The 25498-nt window shown below is 41.3% G+C and overlaps 1 protein-coding gene across 2 annotated transcripts in view; it reads left to right on the top strand.

The window, feature by feature from the left end:
- The window catches only part of LOC125898237 (stAR-related lipid transfer protein 13-like), a 72253-nt gene that overhangs the window by 9691 nt on the left and 37064 nt on the right, over positions 1-25498 (top strand). Inside the window, exons 1-3 of one of the 2 annotated variants that reach the window (XM_049591985.1) lie at positions 3071-3109; positions 5326-5505; positions 8660-8690. In XM_049591985.1, the coding sequence (XP_049447942.1) occupies positions 3092-3109; positions 5326-5505; positions 8660-8690 (229 nt within the window). In that variant the 5' untranslated portion in view covers positions 3071-3091. Of the gene's footprint in view, positions 1-3070; positions 3110-5325; positions 5506-8659; positions 8691-25498 lie in introns of those variants that run through there. The other variant, XM_049591984.1, reaches the window with a different exon arrangement.

The raw sequence follows: 25498 nt of genomic DNA, 5'->3' as shown, positions 1-25498 counted from the left end.
GATTCATTTGAGTTAAAAAAAAAGATGAATTCTGTAGTTTATATCGAAACTCCCTCTTAAATACCCTCATGATAATCCTCTAAGCAACACAGTCTCTTTATCTATCTATCCATCTTCTAACAATGAACTTTTTGTCAGTGGAAGTCATGGGTTTAATATAGAAAACTGCAGAAATAACTGTCTTATCTCCAAACTGTGTTCTCCGATTCTCTTTTTATGTTCATTCCTCACTCGTCCTGTGATCAGATAATATCCATTACCCACCACCCCCTCCTAATTACATTTAATCCAAATTTAACTCAGTTCTTCCATTTTCGTTAATGTCTTTTTTTAGCTGTGCTACTGTCATAGCTCTAGGGACGGGAATGTCGGCCGGTTGTTCCACCAATTTGTACCAGACTGAATTATCTCAACAGCTTTTGGATGGATTGCCATGAAACTTGGAACAGACATTCAGGACATCTAGCGCCATCATCAGGTCAAAATATCGGTTTGTCCAATACTTTGGTTTCATGACCAAATACCTGCAAAACTAATGACATTCCCATCAGCCTCAGCTGTACTTTGTGTTCAAAGGTAATTTGCAAATGTTGGCATGCTAATACTCTAAAGTAAGATAATGAGCACAGTAAACATTACACCTGATGGCATTTTTATAGAGCAGAGGTGTCAAACTCATTTTAGTTCATTTTTTCAGCTGTATTTGATCTCAAGCGGGCCTACCCTATAAAACCACTGTAGAATAACCTCAAAAGAAGTACAAGTACATTTTAATTGATTTAATTACAGTTGATGAACATCCTGAGATATCTTATGAAACAAAGTGCAATTTCAACAATATGCCTCAGTTTTTCCACCTTCAGCCAGTCCACAACTCGCTGTCATTACATTTTTCCATACATATATTTCCACTCCTTTGCAGCAATGCTGGCATCAACACACCAAACTTAAGTGAAAGCTATTGAAGAAGCAGGTTAAGTTATCTGAGCCTGTACGTTAACTGTAGGGTTCCACTGAAAGTGTTTTAAAATAGAAGTCTGATACGGATTCTTTTGTACTGGAGCTGCTGGTTGACAGTATTTTGCACAATGTTCAATATCTTTAAATATGACCACAGTAAGTATTATTGTATTTTTTAGAGAACTGTATTCTGGTCAGGGTGGAAAAGCCTTTGAAGTGACATTTTACATGAAGTAGGATACTCATTTACCTTGCTCCTGAAAGCTGCACCTTTTAGCTTTCATAACTGCTTCAATATTAGGTGTGCAAAGTCAGATTGGACCCTTTGGCGGGCTGGTTCTGGCCCTCGGGCTGTATGTTGAACACCCCTGTTATAGAGTATCCCAGGAATGAATCCTCAAACCCAGATATGGATTAGCATTTTAGCACTCCTGGTTCCCTTGTCTCCTTTTTGAATGGGTTTTTTCAGTTAGATGTCTGAAATAAGCTCAAGAGACTATTACATTTTCTTCCACAACATAAAATACATCAATAAATACCAGACTCGTTAACTTTAAAGCTTCTATGTGTCTTCAAAACCGCGGTTGCTAACAAGTGGCTAAATGAGACAACAGAACGTCATCATGCCAAGCTGCACTTGACATGACTTCACAGTTTTGTCATGGTGGTGACGTTAGGTCATGTGATCATAGTGTAGTTCGTTTACAGCCTGACTTTAGCTTTTCACCTCTGGCTATTGCATTTAGGCTTCAATAATCATGGGACTGGTGTTCATTTGTGAAGATTGTCTTGCTGCAAGTTTTGGCCACAGAGCTTATTTTTGGCAGTAATCCAAAATTGAATGAAAAAATCCCATAGGCTTTTTGACAGGGGAACCAATGCGATGCTAACTTTTGCATCAGCCTACAGAAAACATAATTCCTGGGGCACTCTATTGTGAGCATAGTAGCATGCTGATGTTAGCATTTAGCTCAGAGCACCACTGTGCCTCAGTGTAGTCTCACAAAGCTGCTAGCAAGGCTGTAGACCAGGGGTATTCAATTTGTTTTGCCTGGGGGCCACTTTTTTAAAATGACAGGATGCTAGGGGCCAGTTGCAGCAGTCCTGCACAGGTCAGTGTACACAGGGCTGTTTCTAGGTTTTGGGGACATTCAGACCATAGGGGGATCCTCCCCCAGCACTTTTTTTTGTTAAAAGAAGCTTTAATGCTTTAATGCCTAAAAAAAAATCCAGTGTGAATGAGTTTACTTTCTCTGTGAATTAGAAAGTGGTTGGTGGGCCACCCAGCACCCTATCTGGCTCACAGGCCTTAAATTGAGTGTCACTGCTGTAGACACTTAGACTTGTACTCTGATAAATGGTCTTTCCACTGTGGGAATTTTCCCCATTAAATTCCTGGTGGTTTAATGAGAAAGAACGGAACAGAAAAAATTGCTCATCAAACAAACCGTTTTAATTAAGAGTAACAAATGTGGAAATACAGTGGAGCCAAAATTAGAAATCAAGATGAGAAAATGACTCTCAGTTTAAACCATTAAACGTTGTTTTGGGGACACAGTGTCCTTGATGCTGTTATCTAACTGTGACCGCACAGTTAGAAAATTAGCAACGGCATCATGCCATCTCTATGATGGAAATGCTCCACGAGGTCAGAAAGGGAATTTTCTACACAGACAAGCATTGTGTGTTGTGATGAAGGGAAATGTGTGTCTCTGTGCACGCATCTGAAGATTGGATTCTTGCACGCCGTTCACAGAAATTCATGCCATTCCTGCTTCACTTTCAGTTACACACATTGACATTTTCACACACGACCACGTTATCAGCTCTGCGTTGCATGGGAGGAGGGAGCGGGAAGCACAACAGCGGCTCTTCCCACTGAAGTGGGTACAGTAGTTGAGTCATGAGGTCAAGCAGGGATGGACTTTCCAGTGTTGTCACTGAGCGGAGATACAGAGGGGGCGAGCATGGGCCGGATAAGGGGGGGATTTTTCAGAATGAAATACGGGCAGACACATCATCATCAGCAGTGTCGTATATCTTCAAACACTCCCCACCAACACCAGCTCCACTAAACCCTCCAAACAGAAACCAAACAGAGATACAGACAGCAGCAGAAGAGGCAGGTGACATGAAGACAGGGACTGGGGTAAGAGACTGGAGGAGACACAGCTTGTAGAGACTGATATTGAAGATGCTGCATTATGTCTTGACTTTTAATTTCAAAAATTAATTTATTTTGAGACATGACTGCAATTAATATTAGCAAACAAGACAATGAATGAGAAAATAGCTGTCATTCACCATTTATATTGTTTTTGGGGAGGAAAATGAGAGGGAAAACAATAACTAATGGAGTTTACAGAATATGTTATACCTTGAGAAAGACCAGCAGTAAGATACAGTTTGTATTATTGAACGTGGTGATCATTTTACCAATGTTTAACAGCTATATTGATGATTTTTTTTTTTTTACTGATGGAAAAATGCTTGAGTTAATGAGCAAAAGGAAGCACTTCTTATTTTATTTGACCTTTTCACCCTGATTTTATAGCTAACAAAAATGACCTCAAAGTCCACTCAGTAGATTTTCTGGAGCTTTTGATTATATCCTTCCTAAGCAGTTAGTTTCCCATTAGACTGACTAACTGACGTCACATCAGCAACAACAGTCACTTCCTGTGGCTTTGGCTAAAAATTATACAGAAATGAATAACAGCAGTTTTTTTTTTAATTTTTCATTGTTGTAGGCGTTGAATGATTCTTACCTTCTCAATTGTAAAAATGTGTGGCCTATATCCTATATAAAAAAATCTTTTTACATTTCATCAACTTATAGTGCGTCATATGGCCTATCACCTTTTCCTTTAAATTTTACTTCAGTAGCAGTGGCTTGTCTTGGATCACCCTAGCTAAACTAGCTATGAATTCCACATTGATAAAAGTGTTGGAGGACAATAGAGAATTTAACCGTGCATGGACATACTCGGTTCCTTCTACCACCAAGCCTTTAAAGTTAAAGTACCAAACAATCGAAAACAGCCCACTGTGGAGTTGCCACATTGTGGTAAAACATATTAATCGATACTCATTTAGACCTGTCAGTAATGTTGATGGCTGAATTTAGACATACTGTTACCTTCATTATAAGGCTCAAATGTGTTTTGCAGCTCAAGGCAGATTATTTGGGAGCTTTTTTGACAATTGTGGAGATATGTGAAACGGCAGACTTTTTATTTCTGTTGCAATTTTCAGGTCTTACTGTAGCATTGTAAGATACTGTATATAGTTAAACAAGGTGGTCTGACCTATCTGATGTTTCTCCTGTGCTTATTTTATGTACTGTGTTGCTTGATAGCGTCTTTGAGAATCCAAATCTACTGTTACCCAACAGCAACGTCTCACTGCCAGTCGCACTAACGTTGACTGCTAGTTTGGGGTAAACTCAAGCTGTCGTTTTCTTTAGTCTCTGGCCCAACAGGTGAATTAAGTCTCAATGTAACGTTAGTTTATGTGTTGTTATTGATGGGATATGAAAGCATTAAACATGCATTTTATGTTTTTTTTTTTTTTTTTTTTTACATTGTTTCTACCATAGCTGTCTTTGACCATGTTTGCTCCTCACCCGGCACCCCCAAACACAACAAGACTTAACTATTTTCTCTTGATATCTCAGCAGTACCTCACCCCGATACGCTCAACACAATTAAATTGTGTGTACATGGAAGTTATTGTTAACAAACATAGATGCTCAAATTTCCAGTTTTTCCTGGACACTTCACTGGCTTGAATGTTACAGGATGGGCCTTTGATGAGATTGTATTCATCAACCGCTGTTTTCACGGTCAAGAGGAACCTTTTAATCTCAGCTTTGAAGCCAACATGGATGAAAAGTCCTTTAAAGGTCCAGCATGTAAGATTTAGGGACATCTATTGGCAGAAATGGAACATAGTATTCATAACTGTGCTTTTATTAGGTTATAATCACCTGAAAATAAGAATAGTTGTGTTTTGTAACCTTACAATGAGCCTAGTTGTTCTACAGTGGCCCATAATGGACAAATCAAACACTGGCTCCAGTTAGGGCCATTCGCGTTTTTGTGTTGGCCATCAGTTCTGCAACCTCACCGCTAGATGCCTACACACTAGGCCTTTAAGTGTTTAGAAAAAAATGGAAATTTTAAGATCCATATTCGGGCAACTTCATCTCCTCAGGAAAATCATGTGATATGACTGAAAGCTCCAGAAGAGCCACTGAGTGGAACGCTGTGAGGTACTCGTGTCAACTGCTGTTTCCAAGGTTAAGAGGAGCTTCTGAATCCCATTCAGCACTATAACATGACTTCTTCTTCTCCGTCCTCCCAGGGTGCCCTTTCTTTGGGAAAGACGACGAGCCGAGTGCCGAGTCAGGATCAGGGAACCTCCAGAGCTCCAGATAAGCCTGAGGCGCTGACCAGGCGGCGCTCGCGACCTTTGACCCGCAGCAGACCACTGACCCGCTCGTCCCTCTCTTCTCTGACACATCTCCATGCTCGACGGGCCAGGGTGAGCGAAACTACTTCTGCGAGTGTGTGGGTGTGTGATATGGTGAGCCATATTAAAGGCTAAACTCTGAACCTCAAGGCAACAACTTGTTAGATGATTTGTTTTGAGTGACTGTGGTGAATCTTACAGTGAAAGATTCGTAATTGATTCACCTAAATTCTGCCCTGAATACTCACAAATGTAACTAGGCCACAGTCTGCTGCAGCTTCTCCCGTGAGAAACTCACATTGGCGCAGTGTTGTCTGTTGATTATCACATCAGGTTACCACTTGCAAGCAGATATGATGTCTGTGATTTACCCTCGATTTGATCAGCTTACAGACTCAGTTCAAACCTGCAGTCTTCCCAAGTGGTAACATCATCTAACACTGTGCAGCTGACCCTGCAGACAGGAGCTTCAGAGACACGTCTGATTGATATAAGTTGATCACTGAACCATCTGAAGAAACGTTTTGATGTCCACCAAACTCAATTTGTGACATCTTGAGTCTGAGTGAAATCTTCAGGCTCAGTTTTCTGCTGCTGTAAAACTGTGGACAGTGACTTGTTGGTTTTTGGGACAGAGTGTGCTGACACAAACAGTCTGATCTTTGCACTGCCTTGTTATATCATTCTGTCTCACACTGGGGATTTCTACCCAAAGCTCTTTACAGGAAAGTAAACAATTTCCTCACTTTCTCTTGTGACTAATTCTTTAGAAACCTCAAATTACTCCCTCACGTTTCTTCTATCATCCCTCCTCCCTCTGTCCGGGCGTCTGTCCAGTCTGCATGCTGTTGTGTAAGTAAGTGAAAGTAAAAGGATGAGACAGATTTGCTTCGTCCACAGTATGCAAGGTCACCATTTTCTGAGTCAGCACTGCGGCAACAACAGAAACTACCACAAATACATCACAGGTACAACTGTCAGATAAATGTGGGGAGGTAAAGAGCCAGAATATGGGAAACGGGTTTACTGACATTGATATTTAATTAGTGTAAACAATAAAAATATTAGGTATGAACGTTTTTTCTTGACAATCAAAATAGTAGTTTGACAAAACAATCCCGATTCAAGGCCCACTTGCCAAATTTTCCCAGAGCTTTCAACCACATCACCTTGTCTTCGTCAGCGGATGGAGTTTGCTCATTTGTAATGGATATGGATCTGTTGGTATGCACTCTCCATCCCAGTCACCAGAATAAAATGTTGGCATTGCACGTTACTGCAACGTTGTATTTGTACATTTCATATGTATCATATCAGCATTCCTAAAAAGGCGTAGTTCAGATTACATGTATATCGGCTGAGTTTGTGACACCAAGGCAAGGTGACTGACCAGATATTTTTAACAACACATTGGTACATTTCCGGTTGTGTATGTAGTGACCAGACTGGGTATACTGGGGTGGCTGTGGCTCAGAAGGTAGAGCAGGTTGTCCGCTAATCAAAAGACTGACGGTTTGATCCCTGACTCCTTCATTCTTTAAGTCAAAGTATCCTTGCAAGATACTGAACCCCAAATTGCTCCCTGTGTGTGTGTGTGTGTGTGTGTGTGTGTGTGTGTGTGTGTGTGTGTGTATGTGTGTGGTTACTGAGAAGCAGATAGCACCTTGTACGGTAGCCTCGGCCACTAGTGTGTGACTGTGTGTGTGAATACATGAATGTGACATGTAGTGTAAGCGCTTTGAGTGCTTGGAGGATTAGAAAGCACTACACAAGTGCAGTCCATTTACCATTAAGTCAAAACATGTTTTCCTAATTATAACCAAGTGTTTTTTGTACTTAAACCTAACCACACATTAGCCACATCATTGTCACAACATAAAATTGAAAATCAAAACATTAAGAAACTTAACATTTTGACATTACCTCTACTTATGAAACGTCAGAAAATACCTGGGGTGTGCAGACCCAGTTACTGTTTGCGTGTTTAAGACTTCTTGTCCATGTTGTCTCATGACTTGAGCCTGAAATGTCACCCTTGATCTCGGAAATTGCATTTTGACAGAATATGTGATTAAAAGCTCTGGAAAAAGCCAGTGAGTGGACTTTGAGTTAAGATTGTTTTGTCCGACCACAAAAATGTGACAGAGTCAGAATTTCTCAATAATTGGTATCCCCTCATTACAGCCTGCACACTCCTCGTAAACATTGTTTAGTGGTTTTCAGGTAAAACGAGGTCATCATCTGGGCAAAACTGAGCATATAACTACTTTCCTTTTAAATGTAATTTTAATTTTTTCCTAATGTCCTGCGTTTAAGTCCCTGTACAGCATTTTGAATTGCCTTGTATCTGAATAGTGCTGTAAAAAAACGTAACTTACCTTGCCTAATTATATACACAAATGACAACAATCAGGCTGTCTATCAAAAACATATGACAAACTTCAGTATCTAAGTTTAACTTCAGTGTCTTCACATCTGGGTTTTGACCCGCAAATCAACAAACTCATAACAGGGCCTCCGCAGAATACAGTGGTACATGACTTTGGTTGGTGGGCAGTTGATCCTAAAGTGTCAGAATTATTAGTTGTGGATGTAAATGTGTGTGTGTGTGTGCACATGTGTGTGTGAAAGTATAGGTAGGGAGAGGGAGCAGCAGGGGCCGTGGGATCAGACTGATGCTAAGGAGCGGGTTTATTTTCCTCCGACTGTGACTGATATAGCACAGCTGTCCAAACTGACATGGACACACACACACAGACACACACACACACATACACACACACACAGTCTTCTCAGCTCCAAATTTAGAGCAATTGCAGTAATTCAGTCATTCTTGAACAGGTAGTTGTCATTGTTAAATATCATCTGTTCGCCACATCAGTACAGCAATATTTTTGACTGGTGCCCATCAGTTTTTGTTCACCTTTATTTTGTTTCCTTTGTTTGATGTTCAAATAAATAAGCTTGTAGCACTTGGTGAGTTTTCATACGATAAAAACCTGTTTCTGTTCGTTGAACCAGGTTTAAATTTGGGTCATTTTCCCAGCGTAGCTACTGCTGCTGCTGCTGAGTGTGTATCAGGGAAACTGAGTCATTGCCTTTGGCTGATACTGAGTTTACATTCTCTGAAGCTTGAGTGTTCATGTGAATCCACTAAGTGTTTGTATATTTTATTGCTTTTGTTTTGCTACTCACTGTGGATTTTCTTCTCTTTTTTCCCTGTCAGGCTGCTGCGAGGATGACAAATGGATCAGCAGGTACGATAACCCTTGAAGTGTGAGAGTATGTGTGTGTGTAAAGGGGGGGGGGCTTGTGTGCATTCAGTATCCATTCGGTTGGATTGTTTGCATTCCCGCTTTGGGATAAAACCAGACTTCTGGGAACTTCTCCCTCAGGATTCCCAGCCAGTATGTCAAACCTCAACCACCCAGAAGTAGTGATATACTATTTCTACTATAACACACGCACACACAAAGACACAGAAACACACACACAGCCTTCCCTGTACACATACACAACACATGCATATTCAGGTGTATAAACAAAGATATGCGAGCGACTCATGCAAAAAGACACAAACACTTTGAGCTTTGATGTTTTGGTTGGGTGGAATTTGTCTCCTGATAACAGCCAGAAGCTTATCACACCTCCACCAGAACAAAAACAGAAGTTTCCTAATTAAAAATATCTCTTCTGTTAAAAAGAACATTATTGTTTTTCTTTTTGGTTTTAATTTGTTGTCTTTTTTCTTTTTTCTTTTTTCCGTCACGTTACCAGAAACAGTGATACGAGAGTCTGTGGAGATGATTAATGAGTCCAACTCTGACCCCTGTCTATATCTCTCATCCTCAGAGTGTGTCCCTTTTTGATTGACATGCACAGGCGTCATGGCGACTGTAGTTAACAGCAACCCAGGGAGCTGTCTCACATTTGCCTTGCTGTGGGATTGTTTATTTGTGTGTGTGTGTGTGTGTGTGTGTGTGTGTGTGTGTGTGTGTGTGTGTACATGTTGGGGTGTCTCCGATGACCATCAGCAGGGGCACTGTCAATGATAGTCCACGTAGGAGAGGTGCAGTGTGGGTAATGAGGCCCCAGAGGCCGCATGGAGGTCAGAGGTGACGTCGTCCTTGGCCTACGATGAGGATGAGGGTGTGTGTGTGTGTTTGTGTGCAAGAGAGACAGAAACATTTCATACAAACACAGCAGCACTGAGCGAGGAGTGTAGATTAGTTCCATTGTTTGGGCTTCGGTGCTTCAGGTTTGTTTTCTCATTTAAGAGTGTTTATTTTCTCCTCTGATATGAGGAAACACTTGGGCTGTTTGACAGAAATCCTGTCTAATCAATCAGTGTTTGTCAGCCTGTGTGGGCTGTGTGTGAGCTGCAGAGGGACAGGATATGATACGCACATATCTCCGCTCACATAGCTGGCATTCAGTCTGCTCTCTGACAGATAAACAGGGAATTCCTCCCAGGGAGCTTCAACCAGAACTGCTGGTACCTGCGTTCTCTGCTGGGGGGTCTCCTTATCTGGCTGTAGGTTTTTGTAATCGTCCTCAGCATGTATCTTTGATGTGTTTTTTTAAGTGCGACTTGTCTGTGGGCGTGTGTATGAGGGAATGCATGCCATGATGGTATGCGGTTTAAATCAAATCTGCCCTCAAGCCACTGAGGAAAATGTTTTAATCCCTGCAAAGATGAAAGGATTTACTTTCAATACATTTTTTTTCTGAGGAATTAATATGCAATAACAGAGGAGTATTTTTGTATAAATGCTTAAGCGCTTTACTTGATCTCAAGTTAGTTTGCATTTCAGTGCTCTCTTAATCTCTGAGGTCACCTCCACGATGAGGACTGTTGCCTCAGTTCTACTATACATACAACAACCTAATTTTCAGCATTTAAACCCAGTTAAAAACTTAAATGGAATGACTCGATATCCTTCCTAAGCCCAAAAATGAAAAAAAAATGTAATAAAAAAGAGAACTCAGTACTTAAAATTAAGCAGCCAGTTGAGCTGTCTACACAGGAAGGAAAACTATTCAGCAGTACAGTCTAGTGATCAGATAAATAACATACTTGAGACACAAAGGTTAGGACTTAAACTCGAGATGTGATGCCAGCTGACCACCAACATTGTTACACTTTGATATTTGGTTGAATTTAGGTTGTGACATCAGGTGACTAAAATTCAATGTCAGGACAACATCTAATGTTAGTGTCATTTGATGTAGCAAACTGATGCCAGATGATGTTGATATTTATTGGTTTTAAGTTGTGTTGTTGAGTAACCAAGTTCCAATGTCCTCTAAGTGTCTCATGCCAACTTCTTCTTCACGTAGAATAACAACATTTAGTTGTGAGGTATGACTGAGACAAAACCCAGTGTCTTCAAAATGCTATCCTGTTAGCATCGACACAATGTGAAATTCTAATGTCATTAGACATTTAAAATATCATCAACCTGATATTCATTCCAACCAAAATTTAATGTCTATGTGACGCAACAATCCAGTGTATCTCTGACGTCTTATTGACGATCTGCACTTGACTCAGCACCAAGACATTTACCTAAATGGACCTGCATTTGTATAGCGCCTTTCTAGTTTTCCGACCACTCAAAGCGCTTGTTACACTAAGTCACATTCACCCATACACACACACACGTTCATACCTTGGTGGCTGAGGCTACTATACAAGGGAGCAATTTGGGGTTCAGGGTCTTGTTCAAGGATGCTACGACATGTGGACTGGAGGAGCCAGGGATTGAACCACTGATTGACAGGACAACCTGTGTCTCTTTAGCATCTGCCCAGTGGCTCCTTTTGGCTTTGACAAAAAAAATAAAGAAATAAATAAATCATATGGAAATGAATAACAGTTATGTTTTTAACATTTTAATTTTCATTTATCGGTGCTATAGGTCTTAAGTGATTCTGACATTATCCAATTGTAAAAATGTGTAGCCTATACACTGAATTAAAAAAAACATTTTAACATTTTAGCAACTAAAATATGCAGTCGTCTTCAGCTCAGCGCATTTTCTTCTACATTTTGCTCAATCTCAATAGCGGTGGCAACAGTAGTCTTAGTTTCCCCAGCAAATTTTGGTAGAAAATAGAGTTAAATTGTGCATGAAGAGATCCATTTGCTTTTACCGCCAATTCTGCAAAGTTAAAGTTCCAGATAATCATGAATAGCCCACTGCAGTGCCACCTGGTGGTAAAACATATTAATGAATGGTCATTTAGACCTATTTGTAATGTTGACAGGCTAATTTAGATTCAATAGGCTGTGTTACCTTCATCCATCCATCCATCCATCCATCCATCCATCCAAAGCACCCCAGACGTCCCTCTCCCTAGCGATGCTTTCCAGCTCCTCCTGGGGGACCCTTAGGTTTTCCCAAGCAAGACGAGATATGTAATCCCTCCAGCATGTTCTGGGTCTGCCCCGGGGGCCTGCTACCTTCCTTACCTTCATTATAAGCTTTAATATGTTTTGCGTCTCCACAGATTTTTGGTCAACAATGGCTGTTTTGATGGTTGCCGACCCCTGGCCTATGAGTTCTAAAACCTTTTTTTTGCTCCATCTTTGATCCATAAAAGTAACTCTAATCTGTCACTCCTGAGTGCATTACTGTATAAAAACAGCTGATTTGGGGGTGTCCAGTAGCTCACCTTTTAGTGCAGGCACCCCATTTACAAAGGCTGTGTCCTTGCTGCAGTGGACGCAGGTCGATTGCAACCCACGGCCCATTGCTGCATGTCATTCCCCCTTTTTCCCCTCATTTGCTCTGAAGCTGTCCTATCAAATAATATCAAAGAAACAAAAATATCAAATGGTTTCATCATAGAATACTGTAATAATTATTTTGTTAAAATAATCTAAAATTCGTCTGGTAATATTGAAATTAACACACTGCATATTATTCTGTTTTCTGATGTTGACTGAATAAAACTCTTCATGTACAGTATACCCTACATATATTCTATATGCATTGGCTTTTCTAGTAAAAACTTTGCTCCATGAGTCCATCATACGAACATAGTTTTGTTCCAGCTGTTCTCTCCAGCTCTACATTGTGTCAGACGATTTGGATGAGTACTCTACTGCCGCCCTGTTAAAAAAAAATTGTCAGTCAAAGATATTTTAGAAAAGTGCTGCTATTTTAGAGCAGCTGATATACTACAATTGACCTCGGCATGAACCAAACACACGCTGACACACATTCTCTACACTTTCACTGCAGTCCAGGATTATAAAAAAAACATATAATCCATCAGAATTTTCACGTTATTGGAAAGCGCTCGGGGAGGCTGTGGATAATCTCGACCTATGGCCCGCGAATCCTTTTAGTGTGTCCCTTGCATGTCTGTAAATATGTTTTTAATATGTCTGACTGGAGGGATTCAGCTGATTTATGGCTCAAGCAGACTTCTGACACACATTTTCCTTGAGGCAGCGCCATGCTGATATTTAACCCAAATGTTTTTCTTTTGTTTTGTTGCTAGTTAAGATGTGTACTTCCCTTTAAGTGTCAGAGGGTTCAGTCTGTCCATGTGTGTCTGAATATCGTGGGTGTGTGAGACTGTGGAAACCTCTACTATACTGCCACTGAGTGAAATGCATAAGATACCTCACGCAGAAAAGCAGTTGGCTCAGCAATTAACTCGCAATAAACCTTTATAACTTAATGATGGTGGCTTGTTGTGGTGTTAACATGTGTGTGTGTGTGAGTTAGTAGCTGTGATGTGTAGACCCACCAGAGTGCATACATTAAAGATTTGTGTGTGTGTGTGTGTGTGTGTGTGTGTGTGTGCTGAATTTTGCAGCAGTGTGCAGCAGCGCTTTAACAAGTCTGGAAGTGGATTTGGCTGTAGTCCCAGTCTCTCCCTCTGTTTCTTCCCTCACCTCTCCCTTTTTATTTTCGCTCTGTCTTCCTGCCCTCTGCTGTCTTCTCTGACCGTTCAAACTGTAACTCGACCCTACAGTGTTTTTTCTTTTTTGTTTCCATGTCTATTTTCCATCTTGAGTTATTTCATTATAACTGCTGCCTGATAGCATGTCTCCCTAAACTTCCCTGTGAATCCTGTGTGTAGCTTCTCATGCATCACAACTTGCAATATGTTTTTATACACAAATAAACACACACATTTGCTGTACATATATATTGTTACACTATCCCAAACTCATCTAAACTTATTTCCCTCCCTGTTCCTAATTCCCTCCCTATTGAACCTGAAAATAAAAGTTAGGAGAGATTATTTCATGTTTTTAGATGTTAATCTCTCCTCACTTTTATTTCCAGGTTTAATAAACAAAGCTTTATGGTCATAGTATCTGTAACTGTTCATATTCCTTTCTTTGTCCATTCATATGTTAAATTTCCACATAAAAAAACTGAATCTAAATGTCAGAAATATTAAAAATCAATGAACAATTTGATTTCTTTTCAGCGTCGTTATCAGATGAATTAACAACATCCATCACAGGTTACAGCTCAACTTCCTGGTTCAACTTTGACCTTCCGTACTTACATAGTTGTGCAAGCACAGTTTTCCTCTGCAATATTATTGCCACCATTTCAGGACTGCTCACTTTTTGTTTTATCTACAAATAAAGTGGTTTGTAATTGGCAGCCAAGACAGCGTCACAGTGGCTGGTATTGTTCTCACCTTGTGAGTCTCTGTGTGTCATCTTTGCAAAATCTGGTCCTGGAGACACCCGTTGTAATGGGAAGTACCTCAGAAGCAGTTTTGAGCAGAGGCGCTGAAAGTTAGGTAGTTGGAAGCAGGGAAGAGGCCACTGGCACCCCCACTTTTCACCCCTGATCTATGCTCCTTTTAGGCGGCACATCACTGTATCGCGGCTAGAGTGATCCCATTGCAAGATGTTCTCTAGTTTTTGTTTGCCTTCATGTTTTCTTCCAAGTAATTTTGGCTGAATGTCTGACCGCTCAAGTTTCTTGCCTAGTCTGACTTTGCTGTAGTGTTGTCCCAGCGTTTCTAGATATATTTAATTTGGTGGGTATTATAACTGATGAACTGATGAAACTGATGGCCAAGCTCAGTTCACATCCCAGCTACATCAGTTGATCTCAAACAGCCCAATCAACTGATGGAGCGGCTGATTGATGAAGGGAGCCATTCAGGGTGCCCTATTTAAACTGCTTTGGCCTGCCTACTGTTGCAGCTTCCTCTGCAAGCTGCTTTGCAACCCGCCTCCACCCCAACTCCTCCTTTTCATGCTGTGTCTGACTTATAAATGTTATTTCTGTTTGTCATTGATGCTGCTCCATTCTGTTCCCGAGGCGTCTTTGCTTCTGCTCTGCTTGCCTTAGGCTTTCCATGTAGGCGCATGGAAGGGCAGGGAGGTTTGCTCTCTCTGCCTTAAGGCTTTCTGTGTAGGCCCAAGGAAAGCCAGAGAGGCCCCAGAACAAAACCATGCCGCCACATATAATACTGTAAATAGAAATGGAGGTTTCCCTTGACTAAAGTGGCCTTGACTGAACTAAAAAAGTAAACTAAGACAAGTCGTAACAAGCTGTAAACACTGACATTATACATTTGATGAGCATGTCGGAAAAAAGTTGCCTATGTAGACATCCAGCAGACACAAAGCAATGTTAGCATTCATTTGGAGACGTGTTTGTGTGCACCTGGTGAATATCCAACACTCCTTTAACTGTGGTTTGGTCTCCAATAACTACTAAGGGATATATCTGTCTCTTTAGCTGTTCATCAGCTCTTACAGTTGTTTTGTAGAGCACTAATTGCAGCTGTCAAGCACCACGACTGGAAACAACACTGATGAGAATCATAACAGTAAGTTGCAGGCCATAAAACCAAATCAGTGAGCTGAAAGATTGTAAACCTACTGCTATTTGTGTGTGTATGTGTTGCCATGTGTGGTTGGCGACACACATACGAGTGCATATTTGTGTACTGCCTGTGCACAGTTGTTTGTTTGTGTGTGGTCCTGCAACCCTACACTAGCACAGAAAAAAAGGGGCTCGAGGAAGCAGGTCGGTCCTTGAGGATTTTCCTGCTAAAATGCTTATTTGAACAGCGAAAAAACTTCACTATATGTGTATCAGGCCTAAGTGCCTTTAAAATGAGACGCTCAGCAACAAGGCCTCCTATCAGCATGCAATCTGCACTCCCATGACCTGTGGAGTTTCCTCCGTGTCCATTAGCTATTGTTTCCCTCCCGGTCCTGCCCCAGGTCCTTCTGCTTCCATACCACAGTCTGCACCCCGTAGACCTCCGCACTCAGCTTACAAACCTCCCATGTCTGTTTCCAAATACAATGTCTACCCCTCCCCACTCAGCTCCACACTTTATACATCAGGCTGAGTCTGCTTCCCATACCCCAGCCTTGCTTTCCCCTATTTCCCATCTGTATCATCTCTCCTCCCTGATCCCGAGCCTGAGACCTTTGCTTTGTGGCCCCGGGCCTCAGGCAGGCCACAGCGATAGCCATCTCCTGCTGAAGGTGATCCAGTCTCCAGAATAGGAGGCGGACAATGTCAACAGACTTATCTTCACAGGCCGGACAAGGGAAGTTGTTGTTGTTACTGGAGGGAGAGAGTATGGGGGATAGACACTCAGAATTAGCTCCTGACCCACTTTCTTCACGGCACGTTTCTCTGAAGGAGCTGACCAGAGCAGCCTTCCTCGACGGCTGGTGCCGAAATATTGACAGAGAGACATGCTGATAGTGTTGATTCAAGCCCGTGTGAACAGATGGGTATAGTGTTGGTTGCTTGTAATGTTGCTGTTTCACCGCAGGCTCTCATACAATGGCACACATGGTCAGCATATGGATCACAAAATAATAATTTAGAAAAAAATGCATTATTGCTTTGTTCCACTGTATTTCAGTAAAGATCAAACTCAAATGTCAGGCAGGAAAATCTGAATCGTTTCCACTCAGACGTTCTCCTTCCACTGGAAAATCAAATGTCTTCATGCTTTTAGGGAAAACTGCTTCACGTCTTCATCGTTTTACTTTCTGGTTCTTCTCTTTTTGGATCTCCTATGCCGCTATCGTCTGTCTTCCCCTCCTTATTGCTGAGTCTTTTGCTTTTGCATGGAGCACCTGTCAATCGCAGCTTCACCCTGATGTTTCAAAGTCAAGGGTCAAGTTAACAGTATCCCCTCTGAATACTAAACAGTTTTTTCCATGTTTAAAGCATGGATCTATGAGAAAGGATGCATTTTCTTTGTGCAATCAAGATTTTATTTGTTCCTTTACTTCTTTTAGCATTTATTTACCTCTACGGAAAAGTGTAACCAAACCATACAGTAGCCCCTTCGTTTTCCCGCAGAGCTACCTTTTTGCTAAATATAGTTTGAAGGTAAAGAACACAAATGAGCACATAAACAGATGTTGTGATTTGAATCCTGCAGCGTCGCCCGTCTAAATGCTTTTCGAGGAAGTGAGCAACATATGGAATTACTATGTGATTCATAGTAAGATGATTAGGTGTGTGTGTGTGTGTGTGTGTGTGTGTGTGTGTGTGTGTGTGTGTGTGCTTGAATGTGTGTGTGCTCCCAGCGATCACTGAAAAGAGATAGTATGAGCTAGGAATTTAGGTCAAGGTCACACGGTGCCATCTGTTCAATGGTTTCATTTAATCTGGAGGTTTTCCACTTGAAGCAGACGGGTGATCTCTGAAGGTAACAAGCTGCAGACAATTTATTTTACTGGATGAGGAATGCTTCTGTTGTATGGAGATGATTCCTCTGTCTGGATTCCTCGTTTGTTTAGTTTTGATCTCAGTGCACCCAAAGATTTCTAGTAAGCAGTTGTTGAAGTGACATACAGCTTCGGTATGGGCGGGTTATGTATGGGGGTGTGTGTTTCAGTCTCAAACAGTAGAGTCAAGTGAGTTGAGCAGCTTTGGCCTGAATGACTGAGTGTTGCTGAAAATAGACCGAAATGAGGGAGACAGTGGCAGGGATGAAGAGGAGAAAAATGAGCGGGGAGAGGAGGAGGAGGAGGAGGAGGAGGAGGAGAAGGAAAGGAAGGGAGAGAGGGTACATGGTAGCTGAGCAGACATGTAAATTTAAGGAAGCTGGGAGAGGGGAGTGGGTTGGACAAGTCACAGTCTTTGATCATGTGATCTATTAAATCATTGATCAGCCTGAACTCGCCAACGCAGACTCTGTGCATCTGCAGCTATTGACTTTTTACAGTAATACTATCACAGAGCAGTAGAGTCGGGGACAAAAAAAGCTTGGACAAATGTGTTCAGTGTTTAGCTAAAAATTAAATTAATGAAGGCCTTTAGTTTTAATTTGCAATTTTGATTATGTAATACTTTGAGAGGAAATATACCACCTTTTATGTGGGATGTCCAATCGGCGTTGATGGTAAATGTAGTTGAATGAGGCAATACATTCCTCAGTTTGTGGTATATTGATCAGGAAAGATGAGATAAAGGCGTAGAAACTCCATTTAGAACAACTTTGGTGCAAGACTGGGACAGAAAGCTGAGTTCGCAGCAACAAAATCTGTTGTCCTTCCTGCAACCAGCGCTGTCTTTTTAAGCGACAGTGACGGAGTTGGAGGCAAGGAAGAATTTCAGGCTATTTCAGCTTTCATTTTGGCTCCAGGTTGCCAGGGGGCGTGCTCTAAATGCTGCCCAAAGCAGAACTTCCTTGTTCTCTTTGCAAACTAACAAATAGAACAAGGAAGGAAATGGCATCCGAAAATATGAGGACTGAGAATGTTATGGGTGAGGATACATTTTACATTGTTTTGGCTGACTCAGATATTCAGCCATATTTATTCAGGTCAGAGCATATGGCCACTGGACTGAAAATCTATAGCTGGACAGCTCATTATACTGAAAACAAAAAGCCCACTTTTGTTTGTTTAACTTCATTCACAGGAGAGCTGTTAAAGTTAAATATCAGCCAAAATGAAATTCTTTCTTTAGGAGTTTTACAAAGTCATACGAGCAAGATGTTAACACAGTGGTTCCCAAATGGTCCGGCCATGGGTCCAAACACTGGTGGCGCCTTTGCTGAAATTGCCCTGCAATGCCAACAGAAACTGAATTATTCTGTCTTATAAACTTCAGCATGGGCAGTTTTTGTTGGAGTGAGTCTGTTTGTGTGTAACTATGCATTAAAGTTTCACTCCCCACTTGTGCTGGGGACCCTTTCAGGAGATAGAAGATAAACTGGAAAAGACAACCAAGACCAGCAAAGCCGAGAGGTTGTTTTAGTTGGTAAGAATGATGTTCAGGTGCATTACAAGTGTAAAATCCTCTTGAGTCATTGGACAGAAATGATACAAGAGAGGGCTTTGAGCATCTTTGTGACCATCACGTGCAGTTTCAGCAGGATTTCTGAATCATCATGCTGCTTTTCTGACACAATTTCCTAACCTCAAATGACCTGACAGGAAGAAGAGGGAGAAACTTGACCTCCCCTGCTCCACCTTCGCCTCCTCCTTTTTTTCTGCCTCTAGAAGACAAAACCAAAACCAGTCATGTCCATTTCTGTAACCGCTGCTGCAAGATCCGATTGCTCTCCCGGTGGAGACGCCCATGCTCTGTTGTGTATTTGTTCTGAAAGTCAGATCCCGGGTCTGTCCGGAGAACATGTCCATTGTGCTGCTTTGATTGGCTGTTTGAGCCATGGAATGTGTTAGGTTGGTGTTTTGATTGGCTGCTGCTGTGAGACAGTGTTCCTGTGGTGTTTTCTCTCCCTGCTCGGGGTAGAGGTTGACCTCAAGGACCAGCTTACCATCCACACGTCATAGCCTTCAACATCACAGTGGAGAAATACAAAACTGACCCTGGATCAAAGTCACTGGAAGTTTTGTGGTTTTCCCACAGAAGTGTTTAATTTCTGACCTGTGGCCCCTTTCATTCTCACTCTTCTGTCTCTCCACCTCAACCCACAATTCATTGTTTTCCTACAGTTTTTTCTGTCATTTTCAGCCTCTGCCATGCAGTCCAGTTGAATTCCCAACTGCTAGTCAGTAGAGACCGTACTGGAAGTGAGATATTGGTGCTACAAGACACCTCATTCTCTATCCTTCAAAAGCAATTAAAAGATATGTATGATTTTATTCAGCAATACTCTGTACTAATAAGCTGGCTGACTCCTGTGTTTGTAGTATGTTACTTCTATAAAAACAGGATACGTTCAAACTGCAGGCAAATCAATCATTTGTTTCTCAAATCAGATCTTTAAGATAGTTATTTGCAAATGATAAGATCAGATTTGTGTGCCCAGACATCACCAGCCTATCTGCATGGGTTGCTGTGGTAACGACGAACGCGTCAGTAACTGCCATTGGTTCTCGTGGTCATTAAATTCCTGGAAAAGTTATGAAATTAGAAAAAACTATTTTCCGGGCCTGGAAATTACCTGGAATTAACACAATGTTGTGGAAAAGTTTTGAATATACTGTACATTGCTTCAGCTATTGTTTAAAATATGTTCATAAAAATCCTAAAACATGTCTAACGCACAAAATGTGCTCATTGCTTGATAGATGTTGGAGCATGGAGCTAGGTGGTGACGGCAGTGCTTAATGTGCAAGTACAGTTAGCAAGCACTAGCAGTTTGCTTATCCACAAATGTCCTGGTGCATGTTTACTAATGTATAATGACCAATATAAAACATGACTCAAGAGAAAGGCAGGCCCTGGCCACAGTGGATGGAGGCTCTGCTCCAAAACCTAAGATGTGATGGTGCAAAGTGGAATTGTGGCCAAATGTAGTTGTAGGGAAACAAAGTGTGTGTACCTCTTAACATTTGCAAAATGGGCCTGTTTCAAATTGCTTGTTGTCAGTGAGGTGTCCTGGTGGGCTTTTTTTAAACTACTCAAAGTTGTGTAAATGGGGTAAAATATTATGAAGTTGTAAAAAGGTTTTGAAAATGAATTGTTGGAAGCCTGAACTATGTAGCTGAACTGGTGACAATGTTGAAGCATGAGAAATGGAGGTCCATCATTGCACCCACCAAACAATCACTGTCGCAGTTACTTATTTCAGTTCACTTCAGTGTCTGTCCACGGACTGCTGTTCTCCATGTTGTCCCTCATTAGCGCTCTACTAGTTGCAGCATTGATTCTACTCAGCACTTGCGTCACTCTGAATTTGATGTCATCATTGTTGCATTTTGAGTGATGCAAAAATCATCAGGAAACCCGATTTGAGCAGCCAGAGCATCTGTACTGAGCTGTATTTGTAGACATCAGATTGAAATCACATTTTAAACCTCCTTATTTGGTTTGGGTTCCATTTGCAAAAAATCAGTTTTGATGTGTTTTTTTTTTTTGTTTGTTTGGCTTTCCAGACTTTCTAAAATCAATCTGTATACAATCTGGATATGCCAAAAATCTGATTTGGGTGGGCAGTCTGAACAAAGCCTTAGAGGACTCATAAGAAACAGATTTAAAAAAAGGAATGGTGGACTGAAGCAGCAGGGGTGCCAAGACATCCACACTTTTAGTCTGTAGTACGGGTCAAGCTTTAAGGTTTAAGATTTAAGAAAGCTCCCTCCAGAGCCTCAGAAGACATTATATCACTCTTTTCAGAGGCAGAGAGATATTCCTCAAGACGAGTAAACACAAGCTCACATGTAAAATCAGTGGAGTTCCCCCTTTAAAACAAGTAGGCAGTTTTTAAAAAAGACTAATTGTGGACCTTGTCATTAGTGATGCAGAATCGAGGTCTTCTAAATAGAAGATTTTAGTTAAACTTTGCAGTAATTTTCATATTAAAAAAAGGCCTTTGTCCCCAAAATGTTTAAGGTTACCTTTTCAGTCCATCTCTGCTCATCCCTGTACATTTACCATATAGAGCATTAGTGAAGGGTTTTAAAAGCACACAAAATGTCAGAGGTACTTAATGTTCTGCTCCTCAGAGTCATGTCAGAGTGTTCTGATCATAAGCCAGTTGTGCCTGAGGTTGGCTGTGATAATGTGCTAAAATCCCTTAATCCTGCAGCCCACACATGACAGCATTTGCACAGGGAACGCAGGTCACAAGGCAGTGTGTACAATATATGTGTGTATATACACAAATTGAACACACACGCATCCTCTTCATATTATTTTATGCATGCTTGTGTGGGTTCAACTTAACTTGAATTTCCTTGCGTTTTCTATGTATGTCGTTGCGTAACATAGTACGTTTGTGTCTCTGTGAGTGTTGAGAAAGATGGTCGTCGTGCCGTCACTCTGTCTGGTACCTTCAGGGTTTATGTTACACTTTGGTGTTACGCTGTGTTTCATGGTTGTAAAATAACCTATTTTAGTGTAGGTGTCTTGCTTATGATGTAACTTCTACCACACACATGCAGCTGTACAAACAAGTGGAAAATTGAAAATGCACATGCAATCTGTCACACAGACTATATTTCTATTTCTATGATGGATATTATTCCATAAAAATATCTGCAGGCTTGCTTGTTCTCCTTTGAAGAAATTGCTGCAAATGTACAACTGTATATCAAATAGTCTTTCAAAGCAAAATCTCATCATCGTATTCACATTTTGATGAACAGAAAGTATAGTGGACGTGTCAATGTTCCAAAATTCCTCGGCCATTTAGTTTTTAAGGTGTCTCTTAGGTGTCTAAAGGTGTCTGTGTTCCTGTTCCTTTTGTGAAGATCCACAGTACTCACAAACAAAACAGCTGGTCAGGTCCTTCCAAAATTACATCTCGTACAGTCCACTACCAAATCCGTTTTCCATTTCTACATATTCTCATTGTATTCCTGTCACTACACACTTCAACACTGCATGACACGGTCAAAAACGTATTACACTCCAAACCAACACAAACTTAATGTCGTCTTTTACGCAAAACATTGTAAACAATCTCCTTTTTCATGCACACTAAAAGTGCCTTACAGCACCATACCTGGTATAAATAACTTATACCTGTAATCTAACACAGAAAGTAAATATAAACATAACTTTAGTATAGTCCACTACTATACACCATTCAAAATATACAGAAACTGTTGTGTAAACTTAGATGATCAGAATTTATATACTATGACATATGAATACAGATATTCTTAGGAAATATTAATATGTAGTCAAGTGGCTTCCCACCGTTCAGCAACATGCCATGTAACAACAAGATATTTAACCCTTATGGCACCTTTTATCTGAATGCTTGAACATTTCCATTTGCCTTAATCGGGATTGGTAATTCTACACTGGTCTTGATTTTGTGATTTTTTAATTCATAAAACCACTTTGATCTCTGTGAGAAAGACTTCAGTACTCCTAAAATCTCCAATAGTCTAAAAACTCTGCTGGAGGAATGGAACGTCATTCTATCCTAAAGATAATCCCTCATGTGGTGTTTTGGTGATGGTAGTGATGTCGATCCAAACTCTCCCTCACATAGGTGTTCAGTTGGTTTGAGATCTTGTGACTGTGAAGGTCATACAGACGCATATGATTCATACCATTTGCATCTGCATCTGTTAGGGCCCCGATCACACAGAAAGTGTTTTGCAGGTTGCAAGACGTTAGGGGCACTGCACTACCTTTTTTAAAAATTGAATGCCACTAGTAAAAAACATTTGCTATGCCTTTGCCAGGTAACCACCCCATCACATCCTTACACTAGCCCTCCCGTGTAATCAATCTATCATTTTTTTATGTCACAGTAATTAGTAGGTCATTACTAAAATGTTCAGGCAGAGGGTACTTGCTATAGCTCTGGTTGAGGGTGAGAGGCTGTCAGCTAACAGTTTGTTGGGCACAAGGAAATGGAGATCTGCGTGAGCACGTGAGACTAACAAAGAGGTTGGTACCACCGGTTGGTCCAGGAGCTTCACCTCGATAATGGCCGTTTCCAGGCATATTTCAGGATGACTTGGAGGCAATTTGACAACCTTCTGTCTATCATTGGGTTGTATAGTTCTGAGTATCCAGCAACAGCTACCTCTAGTTTCTCCATTGTTTACCAACTGTAAACTTGTTTAGTGACCACCCCAGAAGGCCCGCCTCTCAAATCATCCGCTTGGATAATGGGAAAAAACATGACGAAAAAGAGATGACATGGGGTGCTTTTCCGCTCTGAGTTCAGAGCACTCCGGCAAAATGCAATGCAAAAACTGCAACAAAAAAAAGCTTAATTCTCATTAAAAACAGTTACAAAAAGCCACGTCCAGATGCTAAAATGCTTTCAGTGTGATCAGAGCCTTATGTTTAATCACTGTGCGCAGGTTTTTCCTTTAAGTTTTCACCCGCCTGTATGTGCTGGACAGATAAATACATGCGTTGGAAGTGGCACATCAACTTCTGTCCTAACCCTGAATGTCTAAAACATCAGGGATATATCAGCAAACCTGCAGGAGGCTCACAGACCTAACTGAAAACTGTAGGCGTGCACAGTCTGAAATAAGAAACTCATTTTGTCCTTCATGACTCTCTTTAAGACATTTAGTAGTTGATCATGTACCTTTTTTTAAAAAGAGCACATACGGTACATGAATTAGTCCCATTAGTTCTAGTATTTTCATTTTTTTGCAATGTCTTACACACACACACACACACACACACACACACACACACACACACACACACTGGTTCTCCACCTCCTCTCCTTTCTGCATTTTCCATCCTCTCCTTAACATGATTAGTCTCCCACTCAAATATAACCTTGCACAACAGCATCCAATACCTGCATCTCTTTTTGAGAGATCTCTGGCATCGTTGCTCACGAATCAATGCCACACTCACACCGCATATGTTGTGGTCTCTTGTCAGCTGGGAATCCAAACCCACCGATAGAGCTGATTCAACTGTTTCAGATGCTTGCAGCAGTTATTAACCTCCAATCAATAGTACAGCTACAAACAAGACATTTGATGATGTCTCCTTGAGGCTTGAGGAAATTGTGACGGGCATTTTTTAACTATTTTCACGATGAAAATTGATAGTTGACATATGCCTGTGTAATGTATGCACACAAACTGTAATTATGGGCGATGACTGCCTTTCTTTTGTGTCAGTTTCAAGTAATTATTACATTTTTTCCTCTCTTCACCAACTTCTTTTACACTGAGAATACTGTCCCATTATTCCCACTCCCCTCCCTGTCATTTTCACCATTTAAACATAATTATATGTGATAGAAAGATACCATGTGACTTGTCTCATCCTATTTACAAATGTAATGCTCGTGAATCCCATTAAGCTGTTTTAAGTAGAAAGGGAAATTTCGTCAGAAGATTTACTCCATGGGTCATTTATCATGTTTTCTTGCTTCCCCTCGTCCCACACCGGATGTTCTATACATTGGTGGTCTCATCAGTAGACTCCGCTTGAGTCTCCCCTCAGCTCCTTGGTTATTTCCTCCTTTCATTCCTTCTCTCTTCAGCTACTCATTGTGCATCATTCTTTCCCTCTAAAACACTTTCCCTCTCATCGCTGCTGACTGCCAGTGCCAGCCATGAATCTCTGCGGAATATAAATCACCTGTCAGCGGACACCAGGCCGAGTCAGGGCAAGGCAGGGAAAGTAGCAGTGCTAAATGGTGAAGCCGCCATTAATAACCCTTCCCTTCAACATAATGGGGAACCAGTCCAAATACAGAAATCACTTTTTGGGTGAAGACAAAACTGAGCGATTATTCATAGCCCCGTTTTATGACAGTAAGCCATACCAGTAAAGTGGTATTCTGTGTCCAGATAAGTGCAGGATTCTGCTGACGACTGTAGATGTCAAGCGTGTTTCGACAGGCCGAAATGTCGAATCAGGTCTCTGCTCGTGGATCCGTGCTGACCTCGAACTCAACACCATAAACAGGACATCCGACGGTGTCAGGCGGACGGCAGCTGAGGAGCGTCGTGCCTGGTCTGATCACTCTGTCTGGCATTCCTGGGATAACACGGCAGTAACTCAGAGCTCAGAATGAAATTTCCAAAACTCTGACCTGTCAGAGGAGTGAATGTGACTCAAACAGAGAGACAGCTCAGACGGCTGATGTTTGTGTACTTTCACTATAGGCTGTCAGGCTGACTGGAGCATGAATGCCCTCTGTACTCATACTGTGATGCAAGCACCTA

The sequence above is a fragment of the Epinephelus fuscoguttatus genome, linkage group LG12 (assembly GCF_011397635.1).
Source record: "Epinephelus fuscoguttatus linkage group LG12, E.fuscoguttatus.final_Chr_v1".
In the NCBI taxonomy this organism is placed as follows: Eukaryota; Metazoa; Chordata; class Actinopteri; order Perciformes; family Serranidae; genus Epinephelus; species Epinephelus fuscoguttatus.
This window is presented reverse-complemented; position numbering and strand designations above follow the sequence as displayed.